Consider the following 27,578-nt stretch of genomic DNA (forward strand, 5'->3'; position numbering starts at 1 on the left):
ATTGTATTCTCAATCGGTAATTAATCTCAGTATATTTAAACAATTTGAATTATTGTATTATATTAAATCTAGTACCAAATGATACTGTCAAACAAGATTTGAATGTATACACAATAATCTATCCAATAAAGTTTTTTATCTCACATTCTCTGTTCAGCCCATATGGTGTAACTGTGTCCAATAGGGTCATCCATTTGACCTCTTTTTTAGACAACAGTGTATCTATATCGCCTTTTCTCTTCCCCAGTTTAACTGCTTCAATAACCTGGAAAGATACAAAAGATTCATTAGCCTCATGTTCTTGTATTACATGTTCTGCTACAGCTGAGGATACATCTGATCTGTTTATGCATGCTAGATGTTCCAATACTCTATCTTTTAACCATCTCTTTGTCTTGCCGACATATTGTTTACCACAGCGGCATGTTGCTAAGTATATGACATCTGATGTCCTGCAGTTAGCATATGTTCTGCAGTTATAGATTTTTTTAGTTACAGTACTCTGAATTTCCTTAGATACATTTATGAATCTGCAACATTTGCAGATATTGGCACCACATTTGTATGTTCCAATAGTAGTCAGCCAATTTGTTTTATCTTTCTTGTTAGGTAACATACTTGGGGACACCTTATCCCGCAGGTTATTTGCCCTTCTATAAATGAATTGAGGTTTTTTTAAATCCAATTGTGTCAAAATGGGGTCCGTTCTCAATACCCCCCAATGTTTTAAAATTATATTTTGTATTTGCCTAGCCTCCATACTATATGTGGTGACGAATTTCATTCTGTCCTTATCAAATGTAGTTCTCTTATTCCTATAATCACTTTTTTTGTTTTTCAAAAGGTCAGATCTGTTGCTGAGTACTGCTGTTTCATAAGCTTTCCTGATGCATTCAGTACTGTAACCCCTAGATGCCAATCTATCCCATAATTCCATGGACCTGTCGTGGAAGGAATCCCATGTGGAGCAGTTACGTCTAAGGCGTATAAACTGGCCCACTGGGATACCTTCCAGGAGAGGTCCAGGGTGTCACCATAAGTGCACTATTCAATCACCAAGACAATTTTTTAAGATAATTTTTTAAATCAATTGATTACACTAATATTTCTTAATGAATTAATCACAAAAAAAATGGTTATTTGATACATTTATTAATATTACACAGCACTTCATTTATTTATTTATAGCAATTTGATGAATTGAAGTACAACAACACTATTAATATAATGTACATATTTTAATTCAATAACCTTTTAAATAAATACACATATAATATTAAGGAAATATGTATCACATTTAGGAATAATGAATGTCATTTGGATACAATTGTTTTTATTCTATATGTATAATTTCAACAATCTGTTTGCTGTTTCACAAGAATGTCCTTTACCTTTAATACACTAATGATATGCATATGTGTCACTATTTAAGCACTTACACAGGTATGCACTAATTACTCTGATGAAGTGTCAGGTTCTCTGACACGAAAAGCGTTAGATGTGATCCCCCTCCTTAGCAGTTTTTAATGCGCTCAATAAAGCCATTATATTGATATTAATCTGCCAGACTCCGTGATTGCTTTGAACAGCGCTCTGCAAACGGTAACAGAAGTGTGCAGTGGAAGCCGGCTAGAAGGAGCCGAACTATCACGAGAGCTGCGGCTTAGCAGGAGCTGGCGTGCAAGGGAAGCGCTCCGCCATCAGCCACATCGCATTCGTTTGTCCGTACTACAATTACTTAGTGGATGTGACTATTTGAGTCGTTGGAGACCCCTGCAAGGAGCTACAGTGCACTATCGATTAAACAAGAAGTAAGGTACTTGCTCCGCTTATTTATTTATTAATATATACCTATCATTATGGCACATAGAGCACATGTGAATGCAACGGAGGGGGAGATACCTATAATGGAACAAGAACCGGGGGACCCACCACATATTAATATAGCACGGCTGCGGAAAGCAACCTCGATATTTAAAGAAAGTGCTGACTATGATAATGGTGGGGGAGATTTAACCCTCGATGATGGGAATAGCACGGCCCCAGAAATGCACACTCTGTTTAAAAAGCTGCAAAAAACCACTATGAGAGAGTTAAGGTTTAGGGATGTCGCGGACTGTTCGCCCGCGAACTAATTCGCGCGAACATCGACTATTCGCGTTCGGCGAATGTTCGCGAACGTCGCGCGACGTTCGCCAATTTGGGTTCGCCTTAGCTGGCGCTTATTTTTGCCCTCTCACCCCAGACCAGCAGATACATGGCAGCCAATCAGGAAGCTCTCCCTCCTGGACCACCCCCACACCCCCTGGACCACTCCCCTTCCATATATAAACTGAAGCCCTGCAGCGTTTTTTCATTCTGCCTGTGTGTGCTTGGAAGAGCTAGTGTAGGGAGAGAGCTGTTAGTGATTTGAGGGACAGTTGCTAGTAACTTTGCTGGCTAGTAATCTACTTGATACTGCTCTGTATTGTAGGGACAGAACTCTGCAGGGATTTGAGGGACATTTTAGGTTAGGTAGCTTTGCTGGCTAGTAATCTACCTTCTACTGCAGTGCTCTGTATGTAGCTGCTGTGGGCAGCTGTCCTGCTGCTGATCTCTCATCTGCATCTGTTCTTCAAACAACTGCCACCTAGCTGTCTAAATATCAATAATAATACCGTCTCCAGAAACACCACCCGAGTGACGTTTTTCAAGCAGCAATAATATATTCCGTATCCAACGGCTGTAGTGTATACGTTGACCTTGCAGGCATTATTTGCCCAGTCTTTAACCAAGTGCCACCTAGCTGTGTGAGCTTTTTCACATTCCGTGTCCAGAAACATCACCTGAGTGACGTAGTGTGATTTCTGCCCTTTACAGCACAAAACGCAGCGCTGTGTCAACAATGGATTTTTCAGATACATTTTTGCCCTTGATCCCCCTCTGGCATGCCACTGTCCAGGTCGTTGCACCCTTTAAACAACTTTAAAATCATTTTTCTGGCCAGAAATGTCTTTTCTAGCTTTTAAAATTCGCCTTCCCATTGAAGTCTATGGGGTTCGCGACGTTCGCGAACTATTCGCATGTTTTGTCGCAAGTTCGCGAATATGTTCGCGAACATTTTTTCCGCCGTTCGCTACATCCCTATTAAGGTTGTGGTGGGAAGTGACTACACTTGAAAATTACTTAAAAGTCAAGAGAGTACCCAGGGGACTGAGGATGAAAAAATTCCCAGCCTTCGAATTACAAGATACTAAATTTATGGAAGAATGGTATCAAACATTAAATGACTATTCATTTAACCTCATGCGGATATTGATTAACAAATATCAAACAGAACAGGAGAGAGTGAGCTTGGAAATCACTCAAATTGAAATGGCACTGAATGTATATAAAGATGATCCAGAATATGAGAGAATTGGGAAGCGAAATAAAAATGATTTGGATGCATTGGAAAAAAAGATTATGGACACTAAACAAAAAAAGTTTTTGAGAGATAAAGCAGATTATGAGCAGGATAGAGTGTTTTCATGGGGAATGAAATTGAATATACAGAGAGGCAGATGGGAGTGCCTTAAACCTGCACTGAAATCAGATAAGAAGCGAAAACCCTCAAATATGGTGTCTAATGTTTCAAATATAGAGTCTGATAGTGCTTCTCCCAGTGTGTCTTTTTTAGTGACATCCGGAAGCGATTTGGAGATGAGCCAGGACGACGAACACGAGATGGAACGAGATGTAAAGAAGAAAAAGAAAACAGCAAAAGGAGAAAGAGAGGTACGAGAGGAGGAGCAAACAAGCGGAGGAAAGAATACAAGATCAAAGAAGGGAAAAATCAAGAACAATGTGAGGAACACCCGGCAATAGAGAAAGAAAGAGAGACTGAGGACTTGGTAATTAATTTATCTAAACATACCTTAACTGATGGAGAGAAACTCTTACTTAATAAGGGACTTACTTTTTCCCCTTCCTCACATTTCTCTTTGGTGGATACCATTATTGATATAAATAGATTTACAAGGGTTTTATCACTTAAAAGATTTTTTCACCCTAAAAATACAATCCAGAATGAGGTACTAAGAGAACAGGAACCCGATTTCCTCACGCAGGATGTATTAGAAGCAATAGACCAAATTAATGAAGAGAGGGTAATGGATATAGAACCTGTCCTAGAGACCCATGAAGATAACACTATTAAAGCTGTTGTCCATACTGATTTGAAGTCAAAATCAAATTTTCATCCCATGAACCATAGGGGCCCTTTTATTGAGAGATTCTATGACCTGGTAATACGTGATTTAAAAATTCTAGAGGAACAGAAGGAAAAAAGAAAACTAAATCCTAAGAAACATTTGAACAAGGATAAGACTAAATATAATCTAACTAAACATGAGTACCAGGCAATAGAATCTCTCAGAGATAATCCTGACATAGTGGTCAGGAACTCAGATAAAGGGGGTGCCATAGTCATTCTTGACAGAGATTACTATGAACGGGATATTACTTTACAACTAACAGATCACATAAATTATACTAAGCTGGATAAGGATCCGACATCCTGTTTTCAAGGAAAACTCAGGAGACTAATAGAGTATGGCAAATTTGAAGGTATCTTAAGTGAGAATGAAATAGAGTATATATGGCGTCCATTTCCTAAAATACCTATCTTCCATACCTTCCCTAAAGTTCATAAAAGCCTTGAACAGCCTAAGGGACGCCCCATAATTGCGGGGATAGGTTCCCTAAATGAGGGATTAAGTGAATATATAGACAAACTTATACAGCTGATAGTAATGCAGTTGCCCTCCTTTCTACGAGACAGTGGAGATGCTATTAACAAACTTACCAATATTGAGTGGAAACAGGAGTATATGTGGGTGACGATGGATGTCACAGCTTTATACTCTTCTATTAGGCATAGTGATGGGATACATGCATTACAATATTGGTTAAGAGAAAAAGATCTTTATATTAGCGAACAGAATGAGTTTATAGTGGAGGCAGTGGAGTACCTATTGACCCATAATTACTTCATGTTTAATGATCAATTTTATTTACAGTGATGTGGGACAGCAATGGGGGCGCGTTTTGCGCCCTCATATGCTAATTTATTCATGGGTTGGTTTGAGAAACATCATATTTTTTGTGAACAATCTATATACAGTACCAACATAAAAGGATATTATCGTTTTATAGACGATTTAATATTTATTTGGGAAGGGACTGAATTACAGTTGAAACAATTTGTAGAGTATTGTAATACTAACGACAAAAATATACGCTTTACATATAACTGTGATAAAAATACAATAGAATACTTGGATATAAAATTCATCTCTGTTGGCACCCAGATAGATACTGATATATATCGAAAATCCATCAGTAGAAACTCTTTACTAAGGCGAGAAAGTAATCACCCTGGACCTCTCCTGGAAGGTATCCCAGTGGGCCAGTTTATACGCCTTAGACGTAACTGCTCCACATGGGATTCCTTCCACGACAGGTCCATGGAATTATGGGATAGATTGGCATCTAGGGGTTACAGTACTGAATGCATCAGGAAAGCTTATGAAACAGCAGTACTCAGCAACAGATCTGACCTTTTGAAAAACAAAAAAAGTGATTATAGGAATAAGAGAACTACATTTGATAAGGACAGAATGAAATTCGTCACCACATATAGTATGGAGGCTAGGCAAATACAAAATATAATTTTAAAACATTGGGGGGTATTGAGAACGGACCCCATTTTGACACAATTGGATTTAAAAAAACCTCAATTCATTTATAGAAGGGCAAATAACCTGCGGGATAAGGTGTCCCCAAGTATGTTACCTAACAAGAAAGATAAAACAAATTGGCTGACTACTATTGGAACATACAAATGTGGTGCCAATATCTGCAAATGTTGCAGATTCATAAATGTATCTAAGGAAATTCAGAGTACTGTAACTAAAAAAATCTATAACTGCAGAACATATGCTAACTGCAGGACATCAGATGTCATATACTTAGCAACATGCCGCTGTGGTAAACAATATGTCGGCAAGACAAAGAGATGGTTAAAAGATAGAGTATTGGAACATCTAGCATGCATAAACAGATCAGATGTATCCTCAGCTGTAGCAGAACATGTAATACAAGAACATGAGGCTAATGAATCTTTTGTATCTTTCCAGGTTATTGAAGCAGTTAAACTGGGGAAGAGAAAAGGCGATATAGATACACTGTTGTCTAAAAAAGAGGTCAAATGGATGACCCTATTGGACACAGTTACACCATATGGGCTGAACAGAGAATGTGAGATAAAAAACTTTATTGGATAGATTATTGTGTATACATTCAAATCTTGTTTGACAGTATCATTTGGTACTAGATTTAATATAATACAATAATTCAAATTGTTTAAATATACTGAGATTAATTACCGATTGAGAATACAATTAATTTAATTTATTAAATAATTTATTAAATAATTTATTAATTTCAAAATTATTTGAGAAATGAATGGAATTAATCTGTCCAATATGTTTTTGATTAATTATTAATAGGCTGATGCATATCTCTTTAGAGAAATTCCTTATTTATTAAACTATTCCAATAATAGGTTGGACATGAACGAAAATTAAGCAATAATAAAATAAAATAAAATAAAACAAAAGAAATGGTCAGGAATGTCTATAACTAACATATCAAGACATAGACCAGATCTTGTTGTATCTTTTTGTATCTATATGGATATGTACTTCCAATTGTTATTAGAAATGTAACAGATATATATAAATGAACAAAAAAGTTTTTATCACCATAAGTGCACTATTCAATCACCAAGACAATTTTTTAAGATAATTTTTTAAATCAATTGATTACACTAATATTTCTTAATGAATTAATCACAAAAAAAATGGTTATTTGATACATTTATTAATATTACACAGCACTTCATTTATTTATTTATAGCAATTTGATGAATTGAAGTACAACAACACTATTAATATAATGTACATATTTTAATTCAATAACCTTTTAAATTGATATTATATTAATCTGCCAGACTCCGTGATTGCTTTGAACAGCGCTCTGCAAACGGTAACAGAAGTGTGCGTTAGGAGCACTGGCCCGGGGTTTCAGCATACCTCCCAAAAAGAGGGACAAAAAAGCAATTTTTGACCAGGCCCATTTTTGTGGCCACACCCCCTAATTACCATGTTCATTTTACAAAATTTGGCAGGTTATGAAAGTTTGAACATATTTCTGTGTTTTTTTCCCCATTTATTACAGTTTAGCTAATGAAGGTGAATTGCCCTTTAAGCTGTGAGAGACCTGTTATCTTATATCGTTACAATGACTTATTTGCTTATCTCAAAATTGTTACAAAAGTATCTTATTTGCAGCTGTAGCTGTTCTGGGCTCTCTGCCAAAAGCCAATTAAGTTAGAAATATTGTTTCTTTTTCTGCCTGTTCAGTGCAGAGAAAATTGTGACTTTCCAGTACAAACAAGGGACTGCGGGTTGAGCTGTCAAAAGAGGGACTGGGACAATTGGGAGGTATGAGGTAAGTCAATACAATCACTTGGGGGTGCCTAACTTTTGGCATCCCCAAGTGCAGGATGCCTTTCCTTCTCCTTTAAGGATGTCTGATCTTCAGGGTTAAATTGTGTGCAATTCACAAGATGAGGCAGGAAGAAACAGCTGGCATTCAGTGCAAATATGGAACGCATTTTAGGACATCCTCTGGAAAATTTCTTACCTCCATGCAATGTCCTATGGCTTAGGAATGCCGCATCTGTTGCTTTTACCGTCACTCATCATCTGCAGTCATACCTCTGTCCTCTACCCTCCCTTCTCAGCCGTCAGTCATATGAACTCCGCCCTCAGCCCTCCGTCTTCCTCCCTCAGTCCTTCCCCCTCTACCCTCCGCCTTCCGCCTTCTGTCCTCCCTGCTCAGCCCTCCACCCTCTTTCCTCAGCACTCAGCCTTCGGCTTTACCTGTTCACCCCTCTGCACTTTCCCCTCTGCTCTCCCCCCTCAGAACTCATCCTTCAGTCTTCTCTCTAAGCTCCTACAGTGGTGAGCGAGCATTTTCAGTCCGAGGAAATCGTAAATGTGTATATCTATAATAATACTGGCGAAGTGCGGAGGGATGAAGAGGTAAAGCAGAAGGATGAGGGCTGAGCAGGGAGGGCGAAGGGAAGAGGGTGGAGGACTGAGGGTGGAGGGAAGAGGGTGGAGGACTGAGGGCGGAGTGAAAACGGTGGAGGACTGAGGGCGGAGTTCGTATGGCTGATGGCCGAGAAGGGAGGATAGAGGACAGAGGTAAGACTGCAGATTTGGTGGATGAGTGACAGTAAAATCACCCGATGCGGCATTCCTAAGCCGTAGGACATCGCATGGTGGACAGGTATTTCCCTGGAGGAGGTCCTAAAATGCGTTCCGTATGCAAATACGGAGAAGTGTAAGGAGCAATTTATTTACACAAATCAACTACAAGTGTGCAACTGCGTTTTCTGGTAAATTACCCCTTTTTTTTGTTTTGGTCATTTCAGTTTAAATTTCCAAACAACTCCTATGGAGTTGTGGAATAAGGAGTGACAGTTTTAGAGTGTAAACAGCCAAAGCCATTGTTTTACATTAAACCTGTCACCAAACCCGTCAGCTGTTTAAAATTGCACGGTAAGAAAGTTTAACAAGAACAATAACAAGAAAGGGTGCCTTTGGAGAATTCATTGATAGAAGTACCTTACAGGCTAATAAGGTCAGGCATGCGATTTGGCAGAGATGTGGTGTAATAACATCCCTGTGATTACTATTTATTACATTCCTGCAGGTAATGAGTGTACAGTGATTGTCACTGTGATAATGTAGATGATGGAGCCTCTGCTCTAAATTGGATAGGAAATAAAAACGCCAGTATTTACCTTTACAAACACACACAATCATTCACTCTCTCTCTCTCTCTCTCTAATTTGCAATAATATGGGAGTCAGTACTCAGTTTTTGGGTTAATGCATGTATAACGGTTAGGCTGCAGCCTGCAGTGCACAGTTCAGGTTTTTACAGTTGACAGATGGCACCACCCACAATAGCTGACTGACATCTGTTACCCTTTTTCATTTGGATTTAACTATAATCTATTATTTATGGCAAATGGGGAGATGTGTTGTTTGCAGGAAATCTGCAATACCCATGGGCAACAAATCTCCTGAAAATGCCCTTCCACTTACTAACCCATAGGGGCAAATTTACTTACCTCCGAATTTGCGACAGCGTTGACTTTGCCCCACTTCGCCAGGTGTAGATTCGCCAGGGCTGCGCAAATTCACAAAGAACCAAAGTTGCGCACAAGTTACTGATCATTTGCGAAGTTGCGCTAGCCATGTTACGATCAGCGGTTCGAAGTTACGCTATCGATCGGAAATTTGCATACGGAGTACAGTTAAAGTACAATGGCTGTATATGCAGCAGAAAACACATTACACTACGCAAGGCCAGGGAAACTTAATAAATGTATTCTAATGCCCTACACATGTGCCCTAGGGCGTGTCTGTGATGTCAGTGGGCGGGGCTATGACGCAGCGATCAGCGATTGGCTGATCGCCATGTCAATCAAGGGAATCCCGCCCGGTTTTCCTTATTTTGAAAACCGGGCAGGAAGTATAGACCCGGGCAGCCCCTCAAAATACCGGGCTGTTCGGGTCAAAACCGGACAGGTGGCAACCCTAATGTGCCCACAGTATAGTTTAGGTGCCATATGTTATCAAATGTAGGGGGGAAGGAGGGTACCCTAAAAAAAATTCTCTCTTTTTGTGCCTGTCACCCTATAAAAAGTAAAAGAGGCCAGCGTTTTTTTTGGGACTTAGAAAAAATTTCAAATTTTTTTGAACCATCCCTATCTACTCTATTGCACTTCGCCTGGTCTGAGGTGGCGACGTAAAGTCTGGTGCAAGAGGTAACGTTCACCAAAATCCGCAAGTTAGTGAATTAGCGTAGTTACGTCCCTTTCCCTATAGCAAAATTTCACCTGGCGTAAGGGTGCGAAGTAGCGCTAGAGTAGGTCCATTTCGCTAGCAAATTTACGCCAGCACCCGTTAGTAAATCAGCAAAGGGGCTAAATTGCTAGCGTTAGCCACTTCGCCCTTTAGTAAATTTGCCGCATGTAAAGTGTTAATAGGCATCATCAATAAAAAATGAGGAAGAAGGAATTTTGCTGTGATAATGCCTCTGCAGTAATCGTTTCAGACTCAGATGCCTTTTACATGGCTCTGTGTCTGTTTCTTGTTTTCTGCAATGGCCTTGCAGAGTCCAGACTGGAACCCACTGAAAAATGTTTGACCGATAGTCCACTAATAAACCTCAGCCAATCTTAAAAAAAACTATAAGACAAATTAATAAATAATAACAGATAAACGAATGAAGTCTGTATGCGACAAATAATTATTATAAAGCCACTACAGTTCAGATGCATGTTCTGAACGATTCTCCTTCAGCCAGCTGCCTGGGCTCTTCTGTTCTCTCCTGCCACTTTCTCTTGTGTGATGAGCTGTCTGTAGGTTGTTGTGCCAATAGCAATGTGTGCATGTTCAGTAGTAGTAGTAGTAGTAGTAGTAGTAGTAGTAGTAGTAGTAGTAGTAGTAGTACTACTGGTGTAGGGTAGTTATGATAAGGACTGCAACATGAACTGAAAATTGTTGAGCAGTGAGTATTTCATAAATGGTTAGTTCACCTATAAATGAGCTTTTATAATTAAAGGGGTAGTTCACCTTAGAGATAACTTTTAGCATGATGTAGAGAGTGATATCATAAGATAATTTGCAATTGGTTTTCATTTTTCTGTGGTTTTTGAGTTATTTAGCTTTTTATTCAGCAGCTCTTCAATTTGCATCTAAACCAGTCTGGTAACTAGGGTCCAAATTACCCTAGCAACCATGCATTGATTTGAATAAGAGACTGGTAAATGAATAGGAGAGGCCTGAATAGAAGGATCCGTAATAAGAAGTAAAATAACAATACATTTGTAGCCTTACAGAGCATTTATTTTTTTAGAAGGGAGTCAGTGACAACCATTTGAAAGCTGCAAAGAGTCAGAAGAAAAAGGAAAATAACCATTAAACTATAAGAAAAATTAAATAATGAAAACCAATTGAAAATTTGCTTAGAATTGGCCATTCTTTAACAAAATGAAAGTTTCCTTAAAGGCAAACCACCCCTTTAAGTGGACAGTCATATTCAGATACAGGCTTTTTGTTCAACAGCTAAATGGTTGCTAAGATACTGTTTACCCTAGCAACTAGGTGATGGTTTTTGAATGACTGTAAGGTGCATTTGGAGAGGGCCTAATCAGAAATATAAATAAACAAAGTATTAATAACATTAAACCTGCCCAATTACTGTGTAAGTCAATGGGAGAGGTCCAGGGATCAATTTGGTGATGTTTGTAGCCTTCCTAACATTCAAGTTTTTTTCAGAGAAAAAAACTAGGATCAAGTTTATTTTATTAATTTTATTAACACTTTTCGACTAGTCAAATTTTCGAGTTTAGGGGGAGTTTAAAAAACTCACATGAATTCTAAATTCAACCCTGTGCCTCTAAATGTGAGCTACTTCTTTGTAACTTCCCATTGTAGTCTTAGGGTCTTACAAATAATTACAGCTAACTTTAGTTTGGGCTTAATGATTTGTTTAAAGCAAGGTTTTCATTGTTTTCTTCTTTCTCCAAGATCCTCAAAGGCCTTGGCTATAATAGACTGGTCCTTCAGATTGGCAGGGGGACCATAAAACCAGCACCATCTTGTACTTCTGACTACTTGCTGGAATGTTTTCGATACAAAGACTCTCTTGAGGAAGACATCAAGAGTGCAGATCTGGTAATAAGTCATGCAGGTATTTCTTGGTTTGTCTTTCTAGAACCCAACATTTAATCTTTTCCAGTGGCAGTTCTTGAATATCAGTGATAAATTAAAGGTACAGCACATAAATTTAACTGAAATCTACCCTGGCATGCCTATCTATGCACAGTGATTTAGAAGTAAAATGATGCGGATTAATGTTTCTTGTCCCATCTTAGATACGCCAAAGAAGAAACTGCTAGGTGTGTTAAGACCATTAGTCCTGCTGCAGGTACCACTTTATAAATTGGAGGAAAATCCTTTCTTATCAAATATGAGCAAGTATTGTGGTGTACCAGCTCTGACAACATTTTATCTCAAAGTGCTGTCAATTTACTACATCGTATCCTTTTTTGATTTTATTAACTTTCTATAGCTTTTTCATTTTGATCTCTTAATAGGTGCTGGGAGCTGTTTAGAAACACTTGGGAAGGGGAAACCCCTTATTTTTGTGATCAATGAACAGCTTATGTCCAATCACCAAATAGAACTAGCAAAGCAGCTTTATAAAGATGAACACCTCTATTATTGCACATGCAGGTAAGTGCATTATATTGTATGCATGAAAATTTGGTTAAAAAAAACATATACAGGCTTATATGTTCTTTCTATAGCTGTATCCATTGTTTTGACTTTGGGCTGTTAATGTTTTAGGGTAGGGGCACACTGGGCGATTTGGGGAGATTTAGTCCCCTGGCGACTAATCGCATCATCTTTGCGGCGACCAATCTCCCCGAACGCCTTCCCTCACTCTTTCGCTGGCTAAAATGAAAAATTGTCGGCCCTAAAGCATGAAGTTTCCTCGTGAGGCAACTTCGGAAAACGAATCGACGCGTGTGCTTTAGCGCCGGCGATTTTTCATTTTAGCCAGCACAAGAGTGAGGGAAGGCGTTCAGGGAGATTGGTCGCCGCAAAGACGAGGCGATTAGTCACCAGGCGACTAAATCTTCCCGAATATCCCAGTGTGCCCCTACCCTTATAAGCCATATAATGTGGCTGTTGTTTTAATTTAAAAAAAATGCCATAAAACATGTTTATAACAAAAGAGCCACAACATTCTCCTAATTACTGTCTTGTGTTTGTGTACCATTTTACATGATATAACTCTTTTATGATGTAACATTTTCATTTCCATAAACTTACAGCACCCTTGGGAACACACTACAGAAAATGGACCTTTCAGCCTTGAAGCATTTTTCTCCTGGAAGGCCATAAAATTTTGCTGCATTTTTAGATAAAATTGTGGGAATTAAATAATACAGATCTATAGTTTTAATGATTATTCATAAATGCCCTGCATTGTTTATCTTGACAATAAAAAATACATGTTTTAAACTACTTTCTTTATGTGATCTTTCTAATCCCACTTTATGTGTACAGTGCTTGAACTGTAAAGAAATAAGCGGGGTCATTAACAAGCAAGTTATTAACTCTTTTAAATCTTAGCATGATGTAAACAGTCAAGTTCCAAGCCAATGTTGGCCAACTTCTTTTATGGTGTGGGTCCATAACCTAATTGGAGACACGTTTGTACTAAAATGGTGATGTCATGAAAAAAAGTCTGTAGAGTGGCAGACAGGGGGCCACACTTGAGCTGCAGGTCTCCAGTGGGGCATCCTAGAACATCATCCCAGAAGTCATTTCCCAGCTGGTTTATATATTTACATTGTGTGAAGTTTTCAGTACTGAAATTGAACTAAACGTTACCAGAACTCTTATAGTTCAATTTAAAGTGTTTGCATGGGGTCGCTAATTATCCCTCCAAAAAAGCAGAGGATGAAATGAAAGACTAGAGGGTTAAAAGAGAGTTTACATTGATACATACATGGATAACATAAAGTCTCACAATGCATATTTAATATTTATATTTTATTATAACAAAAACTTTTCAACTAAAGGAACGTTCAAGACATAAACAAAATAAAAAATACACATCAATCAAACTCATAAATAACAAGCAGTATCTAATTTTACCAATCATAGTGTTGGTCCCCTTGGCTGGATACCTGTGGCGAGAGCTAAAACTTCCCCCTTTTCCACCGGGCCTGGCACAACTGTCCCCCCTTAATGGCGGCCCTAATTGTGGATACCAATTTAATAAAGCAAACAAGATTTAAATAATAGTGTATGTAAAGCTCATTTTGCTTGACTACCATAATGCTAAAATAGCATTAGGAATTATTTCTTAGTGTGACGAGTCCCCTTTAAGTGCTAAGCATCTAAGAGACAAAATTTGTTATATGTGTGCACCAAATAATAGATCTGTATATTCAGTCTTATCTCCTTAATCTGGTATTTAAGATTACTTAATGTATAACTTAATGTAGCACGCTCTACATCATTGGAGTAGATAAGTATTTTATGAGCTTTAGTTCAGATGCATATACAGTATACAGTAATGTACGGAGCATAATTGTATACCTCCTGAAGCTCGTTTTAGGTGATTTTATAGCATTTATATATTTTTGCTAACATTTGACCATTGTGTTTTGGCATTAAAGGGGAACTATTGTGAAAATGAAAGTTTAATATAAGCTGCATAATCAAGTTTATGTTCACTATTCCTCTCTCAGCATCTGTTTCTCTTCATTCTCTCTTCATGCAGAAGTTGGGTGTCAGATGAATGATCCAATATATCTTAAAGAGGGGGGGGGCTTCCTTTCCTAGCAGATGTATTAGAGCTCACTCAAATAACTGATTCCAGTACAAACAAAATCTAACAAAATAACTGCCTTTAGCACAAATTCTGCATGTAGAGAGACTTGATTTCTGGTAATTTTAATAGAGTGAGCTCTAATACATCTTCTAGACAAAAGGAGCCCCCCCTATAAGGTATATTGGATCTAATTGTCAATCTGACATCCAACTCCTGCATGAAGACAGAATAAACAGAAACAGATGATGAGGGAGGGATAGTGACCATAAACTTGATTGTTTCAAAAACAGTACAGAATATTTAATTGATTGTAGTTAGAAAGTTTCCTATTGCAGTGTGCTGAAGCTTATATTAAATTTTCATTTTCACAATAGTTCCCCTTTAAATAACAGACTGCAAGGTATACATAGATGAAAATAAAAGAAAGTGAGATGGATAACAGAGAATAGCAGTTCCCAGATTTCCAATGACAAAATGATGGATGATAAAGATGAAGTCATCAGAATGCCAAAATCACCATAAAGAGGCAGTCCCTCTCAGTGTATCAGTGTTTATTGCAGGCAGAAAGAGCTATAAATAAATTAGTCTCCCTCATAGTATGGCAAACACTTGTTATATGGATACAATTGCAGTTACAGTATACAGAAGATCACAAAATGGAATGGGTTTTGGTGTCCTTAAAGGGGTTGTTCACCTTTGAGATAACTTTTAGTATGATGTAGAGAGTGATATTCTGAGACAATTTGCATTTAGTTTTCATTTTTTATTATTGAAGGCTTTTGATTTATTAAGCTTTTTATTAAGCTGCTCTTCAATTTGCATCTTAAGCAATCTAGTAACTAGGGTCCAAATTACCCTAGCAACCATACATTGATTTAAATAAGGGACTGTAATATGAATAGGAGAGGCTTGAATATAAGGATCAGTAATAAAAAGTAACAATAACAATACATGTGTAGCCTTTGTTTTTTTAGAATGGAGTCAGCGACCCCCATTTTACAGCTGCAAAGAGTCAGAAGAAAAAGGCAAATAACTATAAAAAATAAATAATGAAAACCAATTCAAAGGTTGCTTAGAACTGGTCATTCTATAACATAATAAAGGTTACCTTAAAGGTGAACCACCCCTTTAATATACTTTGGATTTGACTACATTGTTTCTAATCTATATATTCACTACTTTTATTATTATTATTGCATCTATATCCATACTTATTACAGGATAAAGCCTTCCAGTTTTTATCCCACAAATATGCCCGTACCAATGTTCCCTTGCTGTGTGTTGTATTGATAAAGGTTTGCCCTGAACTTTTAATTTATAATTTAATAGCCAGCCGGGTGTATTGTCTTCCTCTCACCCTCTTCAAACCTCAACCCTATATTGTAAACCAGCATAAGAGCACATACTGTATAATTGGATTTCATTTTCCTTTATATCATCTGTGCAAAACATTTTGGTTTGTATGGTGAATGATTTGGAGAGTAGTCAGTAAGTAATGATGCTTCTAGGAAACGCTATACATGATGTGCATTTCTGCACTTCATCTCTTGCTTAGCTTTGTATACAGAACCACTATGAAAAAAGACCAAAAACCGTACAACAACATAAAATGTATATAGTAAAAGTCTACTTAAAACAAAAGCCATTCACACATCTACTACTATTAAAGAAGTTGAAATCTCTGCAGGCCGTCATCAGCTCTTTTTCATTAGTCTGATTATTTTACTTGAAATTCGGGATTCAGCCTTTTTCAGCAGGACTCAGATTCGGTCGAATTCTTGTGCATGGCCAATCCGAATCCTAATTTGCACATGTAAATTAGGTGTGGGAAGGGAAATCATTTTTGTCACAAAACAAAGAAGTAAAAAACATTTTTCCCACCTTTGCATATGCAAATTAGGATTCGGATTGGTATTCCTCTGAATCTTTCATGAAGGATTCGGGGATTCTGCTGAATCCCAAAAAGTAGATTCGGTGCTTCCCTAGTTGAGGCCCTCTCCTATTCATATTCCAGTTTCATACTCAATTCAATGCATGGTTGCTATGGTAATTTTGGACCCCCGCAACCAGATTGCTGAATTTACAAACTGGAGAGCTGATAAGTAAAAGCTAAATAGGGTAAACACCACAAATAACTCAAAATGAATTGTCTCAGAATATCATTCATTATATCATTCTAAAAGTTGATTTAAAAGTGAACAATCACTTTGTTAATGGAGGTTTTTAACTACTCATATATTCACTGAAGCAACAATACCTATAAGCACCTGAGGAAGGATCTTGGATCTGAAACATGTCGTATACCGTATATACTCGAGTTTTTCAGCCCCCAAAATATGCTGAAAAACTCTACCTCGGCTTATACTCGGGTCAATCGCAAAAACGGTCCCTGGCGTCTAAGAATAGACGCCGGCGTCCAAGAATAGTGTCCAAGAATAGTCGCCGGCATCCAAGAATGGTCGTCGGCGTCCAAAAACGAGATGCCGGCACCTCCAATGGGAACAGAAACCCTCAATTTTTTGATTGAAACTTACCAGAAGCTGCTGCATTTCTCACCCTAGGCTTATACTCGGCTTATACTCGAGTCAATAAGCTTTCCCAGTTTTTGGAGGTAAAATTAGGTACCTCGGCTTATACTCGGGACGACTTATACTCGAGTATATACGGGTAATTTTCAATAAAAAGATGACCATTTAATAATTAGTTGGTTCTCCAGAGTACTATTAGCTACAATATTTGAAAGTACTGTAAGCACATTTAACTGAAATAGTTGAGGATCCGAACCAGAAATCATGCTGTACTCCTTCTCTAATAGTTCATAAGGTATATGGGTTAAAAAAGACCAAATTTTAGCACCATCACATCACTACATTAAAGGGCACCTGTTGCCAAAATATATTATCCCCAACTAAAGGTGTAGGATAATAGGGCCTGCACTCTGGTTGGGGGTAACAGTTGTTTTTTGTTTTTTTTAAATTGCCTCCCGCAAGTGCTAGGCCACTCACACCAGGAGGAAGCTCCCGGTGCGAGTGGCCATGTTAGTCAGAGTTAGGGTTGCCACCTGGCCAGTATTTTACCGGCCTGGCTGGTAAAAATGATGGTTAATCCCAATGTTATTAATAGGGAAAAAAGATAAATATATAGGAAGGCTGGTATTTTTTTCAAGAAAAGGTGGCAACCCTAGTCAGAGTGCGTGTGCATATTGAGTTTCTAACATCACGTGCATGCGTTTAATAAGCAGGTTGCAGCGTTTGCTTATTATGTGCATGCGTGTGGACACTGAAACTGAGAGGTGCAGGTTTCCTAGGGGCAATTACAAAAAAACTACTGTTACTTCCAAACTAGGTGACCACCTTTTGATAAAAATTCAACCGTCCGGTGGTGGGGGAGGAAACAAAAAGGGCGGGCTGTGATGGTAAAGGAGTGGAGCCATGCAGCACAATGACCAGAAGGCAGGGTTGATGAGCCATCCAAAGTTACGTTTATAGAGGGATTGGGGACGGGCCAAGGGCTTTTGTTAAGGTTATTACAAATTTGCCAGCAACTACATCGCTGGTAAAAAAAATTGTAATACCAGTAGGGTTGCCATCTTTTCGATCTGGCCCTACCGGCTGGTGACCTCACGGTGGGGGCAGGCCAGAGAGTTGTGCCTTCCGGGGGCGTGGCTGTGCCAGTCCAGGGGCGGGGTTATGATGTTCCAGGGCATGGTTATGACGTTTCGGAACGGAGTTTCACCAGGAAGGTCTGCGCCCTTGGATTAGATGAGTAAGGGAGAGGGGCGGATCTGAGGCAGGCCAGGGGCGGAACAAATTTACCGGCTAATACATTGACGGTAAATTTGTAATACTGGCTAGGTGGCAACCCTAAGTACCAGCCTTGGCAGGTGTTTTACTGGCTAGGCCGGTAGAATACCGGGGTGGCAACCTTACTCCAAACTGGCATTTGGGTTATATTAGCCTGCACCTTTGATTTGGGAATATATATTTAACAGGTGCCTTTTAAGTTTTCTGCTAAAATAATAAATGTTATTTTTCAACAAAGTCGTTCAACTGAGCAGTAAGCAAATTTAATTGAATGACTAGGAAAGCTTTTAAAAACCTCACGTCGCTTAGGGAAAGAACTCTACAACAAAAGGTGCACTTGACATTTGAAAACGAGTCATGCATCGTGAGCTGAAAGTTAACTCAGGTTTCCACTGAATTCTATCACAGTCTCAATATATAAAAATGTGATAAAGAAAAAGAATTTTAAAAACATCCTACAGGAAAGACATGTCTTTGAAATGTTTTCTTGCTCTCTAACATGAAACACTGATTTACGGCGATTAGTCACACCCAATACGTGATGCGTCGCCGCGCTCACGTAGAGTCGTGACGCCAATCTCGCGAGAAGAGACGTGTGGCGTAGGGATTTTCTGTAAAAGACAGGAGGGCTAGGAGCCTGCAGTTAACAGTTTTGTGGGAGGTGTAAGTAGCGATTTGCATCTGTGTTAGGGGAATCGGAACTGCTGGGCAATATGAAAGCTGTGTAGGGGAAAGAACATGTTTGTACCTTAGCAAGCGCCCTCCCGAGGTCTACAGCTCACTGACAGCAGGGGGCCTGGTAATTAAAGTAAGTGCAGCACAACCGGCTCCCCTACACCCGAAATCCACAGGGCCCGGGACGACTGTCCGCCCTCCCATCATCCCCTGATGGCTGCCCTGCCTCTGGTGCATCTAGCGCAATATTCACTTGCCTGCCTGAGAAATCTGTCAAGGTAAGGATCACCAGACAGTCAGTCTATACACCTCTGTGCAGTCTATACACCTCTGTGCAGTCTATACACCTCTGTGCAGTCTATACACCTCTGTGCAATCTATACGCCTCTGTGCAATCTATACGCTTCTCTGCAGTCTATAATCTATACACCTCTGTGCAGTCTATACACTTCTGTACAATCTATACACCTCTGTGCAATCTATACGCTTCTCTGCAGTCTATAATCTATACACCTCTGTGCAGTCTATACACTTCTGTACAATCTATACACCTCTGTGCAATCTATACGCTTCTCTGCAGTCTATAATATATACACCTCTGTGCAGTCTATACACTTCTGTACAATCTATACACCTCTGTGCAATCTATACGCTTCTCTGCAGTCTATAATCTATACACCTCTGTGCAGTCTATACACCTCTGTACAATCTATACGCCTCTGTGCAATCTAAACGCTTCTCTGCAGTCTATAATCTATACACCTCTGTGCAGTCTATACACCTCTGTACAATCTATACACCTCTGTACACAGTAAATACTCATGTGCCATGACCTTATTTAAGACACAATATAGGTACACATTTTAAAATAATAATAAGATAAGAGCTGCCCACTCCAGGATGTCATTTTTTTTTTTAAAGATGAAGTGGGAGTTAGTTGCCCTTGAAATGGACAATCTACTGATGTTTTGGTAGTCATTGCTTAAAGGGGTGGTTTGCCCTGAGTTTAAAGGAGACATTTTGTGTAAAATATAAGAATGTACCAATGTGTAGTATTCATTTAGATATAGAAGAATTGTGCCTAAAAAGGTAGTGTTTCAGGTTGATTTATTGAATATTTCTGCAAAAACCCTAATAATCCCTCCCTTCTCTTCCGCTTCCTGCTCCCTGAATTCCCAGGCTGTGCAGGGGAGCCGGCGGCTTTCAGCTCACTGCACTGTAGGTCAGGAACCAATCAACAGCTAGCAGGACCTGATAGAGAACTGAAGCCTGTCTGTGCTTGTGTGACTGCAAGGCTGTGATTGGCTGTCCCCCCTCCTACTTTGCTTCTGGCAGGGACAGTTAGGACACACCTCATTAGAAACAGGGACCAGTGAACATTTTATAGGGAGTTCCAATGAAGGGGCTATTTTTAAAGATAACATAAATTTTTAGCACCATGTAAAAGCAACACCATATATTTCTTATAACTGCCTCCCTGAAATTAGGGTTTTTTATTTATCCTATATGTCTCTTTTAACTTTTATTATGTTATGGAATGGCTAATACTAAGTAACCTTTCAACTGCACTTAGTTTTTTCTTTTTATAGTTTTTTAAATTATTTGCCACCTTCTGTTTTTTCCAGCTTTCAAATGGGGGTCACTGACCCCATCAAAATAATTGCTTTGTAAGGCTACACATGTATTGTTATTGCTTCTTTTTATTACTCATCTTTCTATTCAGACCCTCTTCTTTTCCTATTCCTGTCTCTCATTCAAATCAGTGCATGGTTGCTAGGGTAAGTTGGACCCTAGCAGCCAGATTGTTGAAATTGCAAACAGGAGAGCTGCTGAATAATAAATAATGCAAAAACCACAAATTATAAAAAATGAAAACTAACTGCAAATTGTCATCATTCTCTACATCATACCAAAAGTTATCAAATCCTTTAATTGTGAGTGTAGGGTGCCACAAACAGACACTTAAAATAACATTACTGAACAACAGGTTACCTTTCGTTTATTACTTCAAATATTGGTGCAAGTCAGTGACATCCAAAACATTCAAATATTGGTGGCCATTCCCCTTTAAAAAAAACCCCACCAGATTATGGACCTATAAAGCAGATAGTCAAGTAATAGGATGCTTGAAGATTTTTTATCTTGTGACTTTCCTTGAGACTGGGAAATTGGCAACTTTTTTCTCTGTCCCGCTGTTCTTTATCAACATTCACTGGTGCAGATTATTGGAGTTTTCATTTTCTGAACTGGGGCCAGATCTTATTTTGTTTTCATCCTACATAATATTCCCTTTAATTGTTTCTCATACAGAAATCTAGACAATTGCCAGTTGGCTCTAGTTTCACAGCTACTCAAAACCTAAGGATCACATCAAATTTATTAAAAAAAAACTTTCCTATATTTTATTTTCCATATTAATAACGTTGGCGTCAAGCATAATTTTTATGGCCACACTGGTAAAATATCAGGTTGCAACCCTAGTTGTGGGTTACTAAGTCCTGGGGAAATGTTGTCCTTATTACTATTTAATTGTATTTCTTTTCTAATTTACTTTGGTCTATGGTTTCCAGTGTTCCTAATCACTAATGTTTATTCGGGTTGCCTTTTGTTTAGCTTTCAGAGTTGCAAGAAACCCACAGGATGTAAATGGAGTTGTCAAAGATTATTCCTGTGAGGCATCAATGAAGTTAATAAACTACTACAGAGAGCCAACACTGAGCAGGAGACAATATGAAGCCTGCACATGAGAGGAGCCAGGAATGTCTTCCACCAAAGAAACGGGATCTGGCACAAAACAGTGTGACTGTAGAGGAGGAGCCCAAGATACCCAGCTCATCTGCTAATGAAAGTACAACCAGTGAAGCTTCAGGATGGCAGAGGAGTGTGTTCATGGCAGCAGGACAGGGACAAGGAGTTGGTTATGCAGGTACTGGGGAAGGAGCAGAAGCTGTAACTGTGGATCAGTATGCAACTTTTTACAAAGTTGCTGTGCCTGCTGCCTCCTTTTCACCACCTGGTCTCCACCAAGTGATGAATATGAGCTCTATTCCATCATCCTTCAGTGTAGCTTCTCCTTTGATCCAGCACCAAGGTATTACTTATCCGCCTATTCACTATGCTCAAATTCCACATACTGCTGTACAATTCCTTGGTTCCCCCTATGCAGTTCCATATACAGTTCCACCAGGTTTTCTTTCTCGAGCTGTAATATCGCCTCCTACTAACCTAGCTGCTCCTCATGTCCCTCACTATGTGCCATATAATTCTGTCCTTGTTGAGGGTGTCACTCCACCCCCAGAGGCTCAGTCTCCCCATTCTATGAGCAAACTTACCAATGCATCATCTCCTTCAGTCCTTATGGGGGTGGTGCCAGTGGATGTTGCAAAGGGAAGAGTTCCTTTATTTTATCAGCATTCCTCTCAGCTGCCAGTAGCCTATCCTGTAAATGAAATGCTTCTGGCATGCCATTCTAACACAGAACTGTGTGCTCCTTCCCATGCTGAAAAAGACAGAGATATGCTAATCACTTCTACAAATGGGACACAGAGGGTGCCTGATAATGTCTCTGGCCATAGGTCCAGTAAAGTAGTAGATATTTACATCCATAATGCAGAGGAACAGCTTGGAAAGGTGCAAGAAAACATGGTGGATGGTGACGTTTACACAACACAAAGGACAGAAGCCTCTTTGCTAACCCACAGGAGCACCCCAGACACAGATTTGGAAGTGCAGAGGGTTGTTGGAGGTCTGGCTTCTCGTGATTTCTGTTCACAGTCTGTTCAGAAAAAAGATATGTTAATCCCATTAAATCTTTCTCAAAATGCAACTGAGCAGCGGGTTCAGCCAAAAAGAGATTCTGTTTATGGAAAACTGCCTAGCCCATCTCCTGAGAGAGGGCAGATTACTATGTATATCGAACAACCTGTTAAGTACACCGAAAAAGTAACATTAACAGCAAATGGGGAACCTACTAAAGTGAAAAACTGTCCTACACAGCAGTCATTTCCAGCCCGTCCATTATCAAAATTACAGGGGGCACCAAATAGACATACCTGTGACACTCCTTCAGATAGGAACTCTCCACATACAAATGTAGAATCTAAACAGCCTCCACATTCCGCTGCTTTACCGTCACACTTCATGAAAGGTGCCATTATTCAGCTAGCCACTGGAGAGCTAAAAAGGGTAGAAGACCTACAAACCCAAGACTTTGTGCGGAGTGCTGAAGCGAGTGGTGGCCTGAAGGTAGATTCCAGTACAGTTGTGGACATTCAAGAAAGTCAGTGGCCAGGCTTTGTGACTCTTCATTTCTTTGTGGGTGAACAGCAGAGTAAAGTGTGTCTTGATGTCCCTCCTGAACACCCTTTCTTTGTGTATGGACAAGGCTGGTCTTCCTGTAGCCCTAGGCAGACAACTCAACTTTTTGCACTTCCTTGCCATCGGCTTCAGGTGGGGGATGTTTGTATATCAATCAGTTTGCAGAGTGCAGTTAAGAATGATGCTTCAACAGTAAGCTGTACTTCTGCAAGTCAGACTACGCCAAAAACCACCGAGAAAGCAGTGTTATATTCTAGAGAGGGTCAGTTGCTTGAGATAGATGGCGAGACGCACAATCAGCTTAAGAAAAAAGGTCAGAGTTCCTTTGTCCAGACCTTGTGTTCTCAGCCCTCAGCTGTGTCCAGCTGGTCCAGTTCAGGTGTCCAAAGACATAATGTGCAAAATGCAGATACTCAGCCTTCGCGCCACTCTTTTATTCCCCAAGAGGTGAAGCTGTCCATTGAGGGGCGTTCAAATGCAGGGAAGTAACAACTTGCTCCTAAACAGACAGATGATTTGCACAGTACAGAGTACAGGGATAATCAGGCGGTGGCAGGTGCCTTGCTGCAGAATTACAGAACACATTAGGGTATTGTCTAAAAAACCCACTGTACACAGTCATTACCTGTTATTAGTACTACATTTTTTTTTTGTTGCTTTGTTAGTCACATTAAGATATCTTACAATGTAGTCATTTTTTTTTTTTATATGGAATGGATTAGTTAAGGCTGAAGGCAGGCAGAATATCCTACTCCTTGATGCTACAATGTGACCAAGTCTTTTGGACAGAAAATGTACTGTTTGGTGTCAGCTCTTAGGGTCTTCCTTTCTAAACTTACATGCATGGCTGTGGACACTGCATAATTAGCTTTTTATAATGTTTTATGTATTTTTTTTACACTGCATCCATGATGATGATCACTTTGCATCTTTCTTTATTCCTTTCCTTGCATCTGGCGTATAGTTGGGCTTTAAACTTTATCCCTTGTAATTCACCTGCTATTAAATAGACACACAGGTAGTAATTTGCCAACATAAACTAGCCATAAAAAAATGAATTTGTTGTTGTTTAACCTAACTGCCAAAGTTTTATGAGCCAACTTAACATTTTTGTCTTTTGAGACCAATAATTCAATCACATGCAGGGGCTCCACACAGACTGGTCAGACAACTATATGCACTGGAAGTTGGGATTATTGGCTGACAGACTGGGGGAAAAAAACTGGATTTTGATTGCTATGATATAAATGATATGCCAATTCAGTGTATATGCAGCCAGCTATAACAAACTGGCCCAAAGAACAGTTATACTATTGATCATTACTGTTTTTTAGGTTTATTATGAGGCATAACTTTGCCTACCTAGTCTTGCTATATAATGCATCTATTTTGTTTTTTTTTGTCTTCTACCTGTTTCAGGACACTACATAAATGCACAGGTTTTAAGTAAAAAGTTGCCTTGCAGAATACTAAGTTTTTCTTTTCCAATTGTGATAGCTTCAGTTTATGTCATGAGACAAAAGCCAAACTGGTGAGGGAATTCATAGTCCACTTACATGCATCTTACAAATCAGTGCTACATCCAAAGGCTAGAAAATGTGCATTTGCTCCCGAATGCTGCAGAGAAATGCAGGTAAGGAAAATACAATAAACAGAGCACTTTACTAATGCAAACCATAGTGTTAAAAGGTACAGTGCCTGAGCACTCTCAACTGTGTGTGCGCGTGCAAATAATCCTTCATAGGGATGGACCGTCCTATTTGTTAAGAAGGGATGTGGAACTCATTGTGTTTAATATATTAAAGATGATAAAATCCTATATTAACCAGTAACCTATTATGCATCCGATGGAGCCTTAGATATAGGCAGGTGCTTCTATCCTATTATCCTACCTGATCTTTAACAGAGCATTAATCTATATTTTGTTGTGCTTTTTTTGTAACTTTTAAATAAATCAATTTGTACTGTATGTTTGTACTCCACCGAGCAATCTTGTTTTTTTTTTTTTGTAATTTTGCTGCACAAACACTGTGCTTTACTGCTAAATCACATTTAATGTGATTATGAAAGTGTGCTATGTATCACAATGCATATAAACCCCAAAGCTCTTGCTGGGTGTTTGTGTGGATTTTTATTAGGAATACAGCCAGCGGAAGGAGCCAGTGAGGAGAGGGCTGCTATTGGCTTGATGGATAGCAACATTAGTGACCTTAAGGACAGGACTACACAGCCGATTTCACCACGATCTGGCGCACTGCCCAAAATCGCAGGTGTCACGTCGGATGCGATGGAAATAAGGTAAGTAATTCAATTGTTGCACGCTGCGTCTGCATCCGCCAGTTGCGTCAGCAATGCGACACGATCTGGCACTGCCATTACTTCCGTCGCATCCGATGTGACGCCTGTGATTTTGCGGTGGAATCGGCCGTGCAGTCCTGCCCTAAGACATTAACATTAAAAAATCTTGCTTCACAAGCAATCTGTTTCTAGTGCCACTAGCCATGGCAACAAGGTAATGTTTTCAGACCAGTAGGTAAAAAGTAAGGAGAAAACTTACCCTTCTCCCCCCCAGGCCCTCAAAGAAAAGAAATTCTGTTAATTGCAGGGCCACAAACATTTTTTCAGGTGGAACATTGAAAATTTTGGGACAAAACCGGCCCAAAGAACAAGGCAAGTACAACACTACCCAGGTCTTATTGTTCCTCCTCCCTCAGCCAGGCCTGTATTACTATGGAAACCCAAGGCTCTGTTTTCTATTGGCTATTAAAGTAGGGAGGTGGGCATTCACTGCTGTTGTCCCAGAAGATTATATTAGGCAAATGCTCCAGCTCCTCATAGTGTTCATTGCACAGAATCACGCTAACTGTATTTGACCTACCCAGTGTTCTTCTGAAAAGGATGGTGCTGAGACAAGGGCAAATTGACAAGAATGATGAGCACATCTAAACCTATTAAAGGTAGGCTTGTTAGGAGTCACTTTATATTGAGGTTGCCTTGTCCTTTAAAAATGCATTTTACCTTAAAAGTAATTTATTGTCCAGTTGTATGCCAGTCAGGGCACCATCTCCAAGGATTGTATACATTCCTCCTGTGCTTGCAGGGGCTTCCTCCCACACTCTAAGACTTGTGAGCCAATGACTGGTCATTTGATCAGTGCAGCATTGCAAAAAGAACAGGGAAAATCTGCCAGTGACTGGGGTAGAATACTAATGTGTCGGAGCCGAGGGCTTGGATCAAAGAAGTGAACAGTCTACTTATATGAAAAATTACAGATAGGTTCCAAACAGTTATGTGCAGGCATGCAATGTGAGTATCATCTATTAGCAATGAAAAACACAGCAAATTCTTGTTCATTCTCACCTTTCCTTCTCCTTTAATTGGTTCTGATAAAAATGGCCACAATGATTGTAAAAATGATAGGGACAGAAGACTAAGCTCCAACGGGGCAGGGACTGTAAATGATGTCTAATCTCTATTAATATGGTTGTGCTTCATGAATGATAATCATATTGTTAAAAGTATCATAGACCGTTTTCGACAGGCCTTTAGTTTTCAACTTCAGTGGCTGTCATTTAAACTGATTTGTGGCTGCAAGGTTCTCTGCTAGAAATAGCAGACTGGACTCGACAGAAAAGAATAAGAAGCCCTGTACATAAATGAATAGCAATACAAGGCTAGAAAGAATCATTGCCCCATCATCGTAGCAGGATAATAACCAGAAAGGTGCCAAAGAGTTGCTATTACACTATAATAAAATGATTTATTGGCTGCACATTTACATTTCTTGTAGTGATGTAGTTAGATACACAGTTCTCATACAAATTAAGAAATTTTGACATTTTACATGGCTTTGCATAACATATGGTAGATCCAGCTCCTTCTTAACTAGACAGGGAATCATTACATTTTCCATCCCACATTGCACTACTTGGCCTCATTACCATTGCAATTTACGATTGCCCTCTTGTGCACTGCTTACTTATGAAAATATGTTGAGGTATGGAATCTTTTATCCAGAATGCTTGAGACCTGGGGTTTTCTGAATATGGGGTCATTATTTAGAGCAGCATGGCTTAAAGGAGAACTATTGCATAACTGAAAATTTTATATAAGCTTCAGCATACTGAAATAAGAAGTTTTCAAAATCGAATTGATTAAAAAGTCTGTACTGTTTCTGAAATAATTAAATTTATGTTCACTATTCTTTGCTCCGCATCTGTTTCTCTTCACTCTATTCATGCAGGAGTTGTGTGTCAGATATTCA

General features: G+C 39.2%; 1 protein-coding gene across 1 annotated transcript; it reads left to right on the top strand.

Annotated features, from left to right (window-relative positions):
* Positions 1-19,057: 19,057 nt before the first annotated feature.
* On the top strand, positions 19,058-25,300 carry atxn1l.S (ataxin 1-like S homeolog). The gene is given in 2 exon segments (NM_001127861.1): positions 19,058-19,275; positions 21,611-25,300. A coding segment is annotated over 1 exon segment (2,076 nt). The 5' UTR covers positions 19,058-19,275; positions 21,611-21,727; the 3' UTR covers positions 23,804-25,300.
* Positions 25,301-27,578: the final 2,278 nt, after the last annotated feature.

Source organism: Xenopus laevis, chromosome 4S (genome assembly GCF_017654675.1).
Source record: "Xenopus laevis strain J_2021 chromosome 4S, Xenopus_laevis_v10.1, whole genome shotgun sequence".
NCBI lineage: Eukaryota > Metazoa > Chordata > Amphibia > Anura > Pipidae > Xenopus > Xenopus laevis.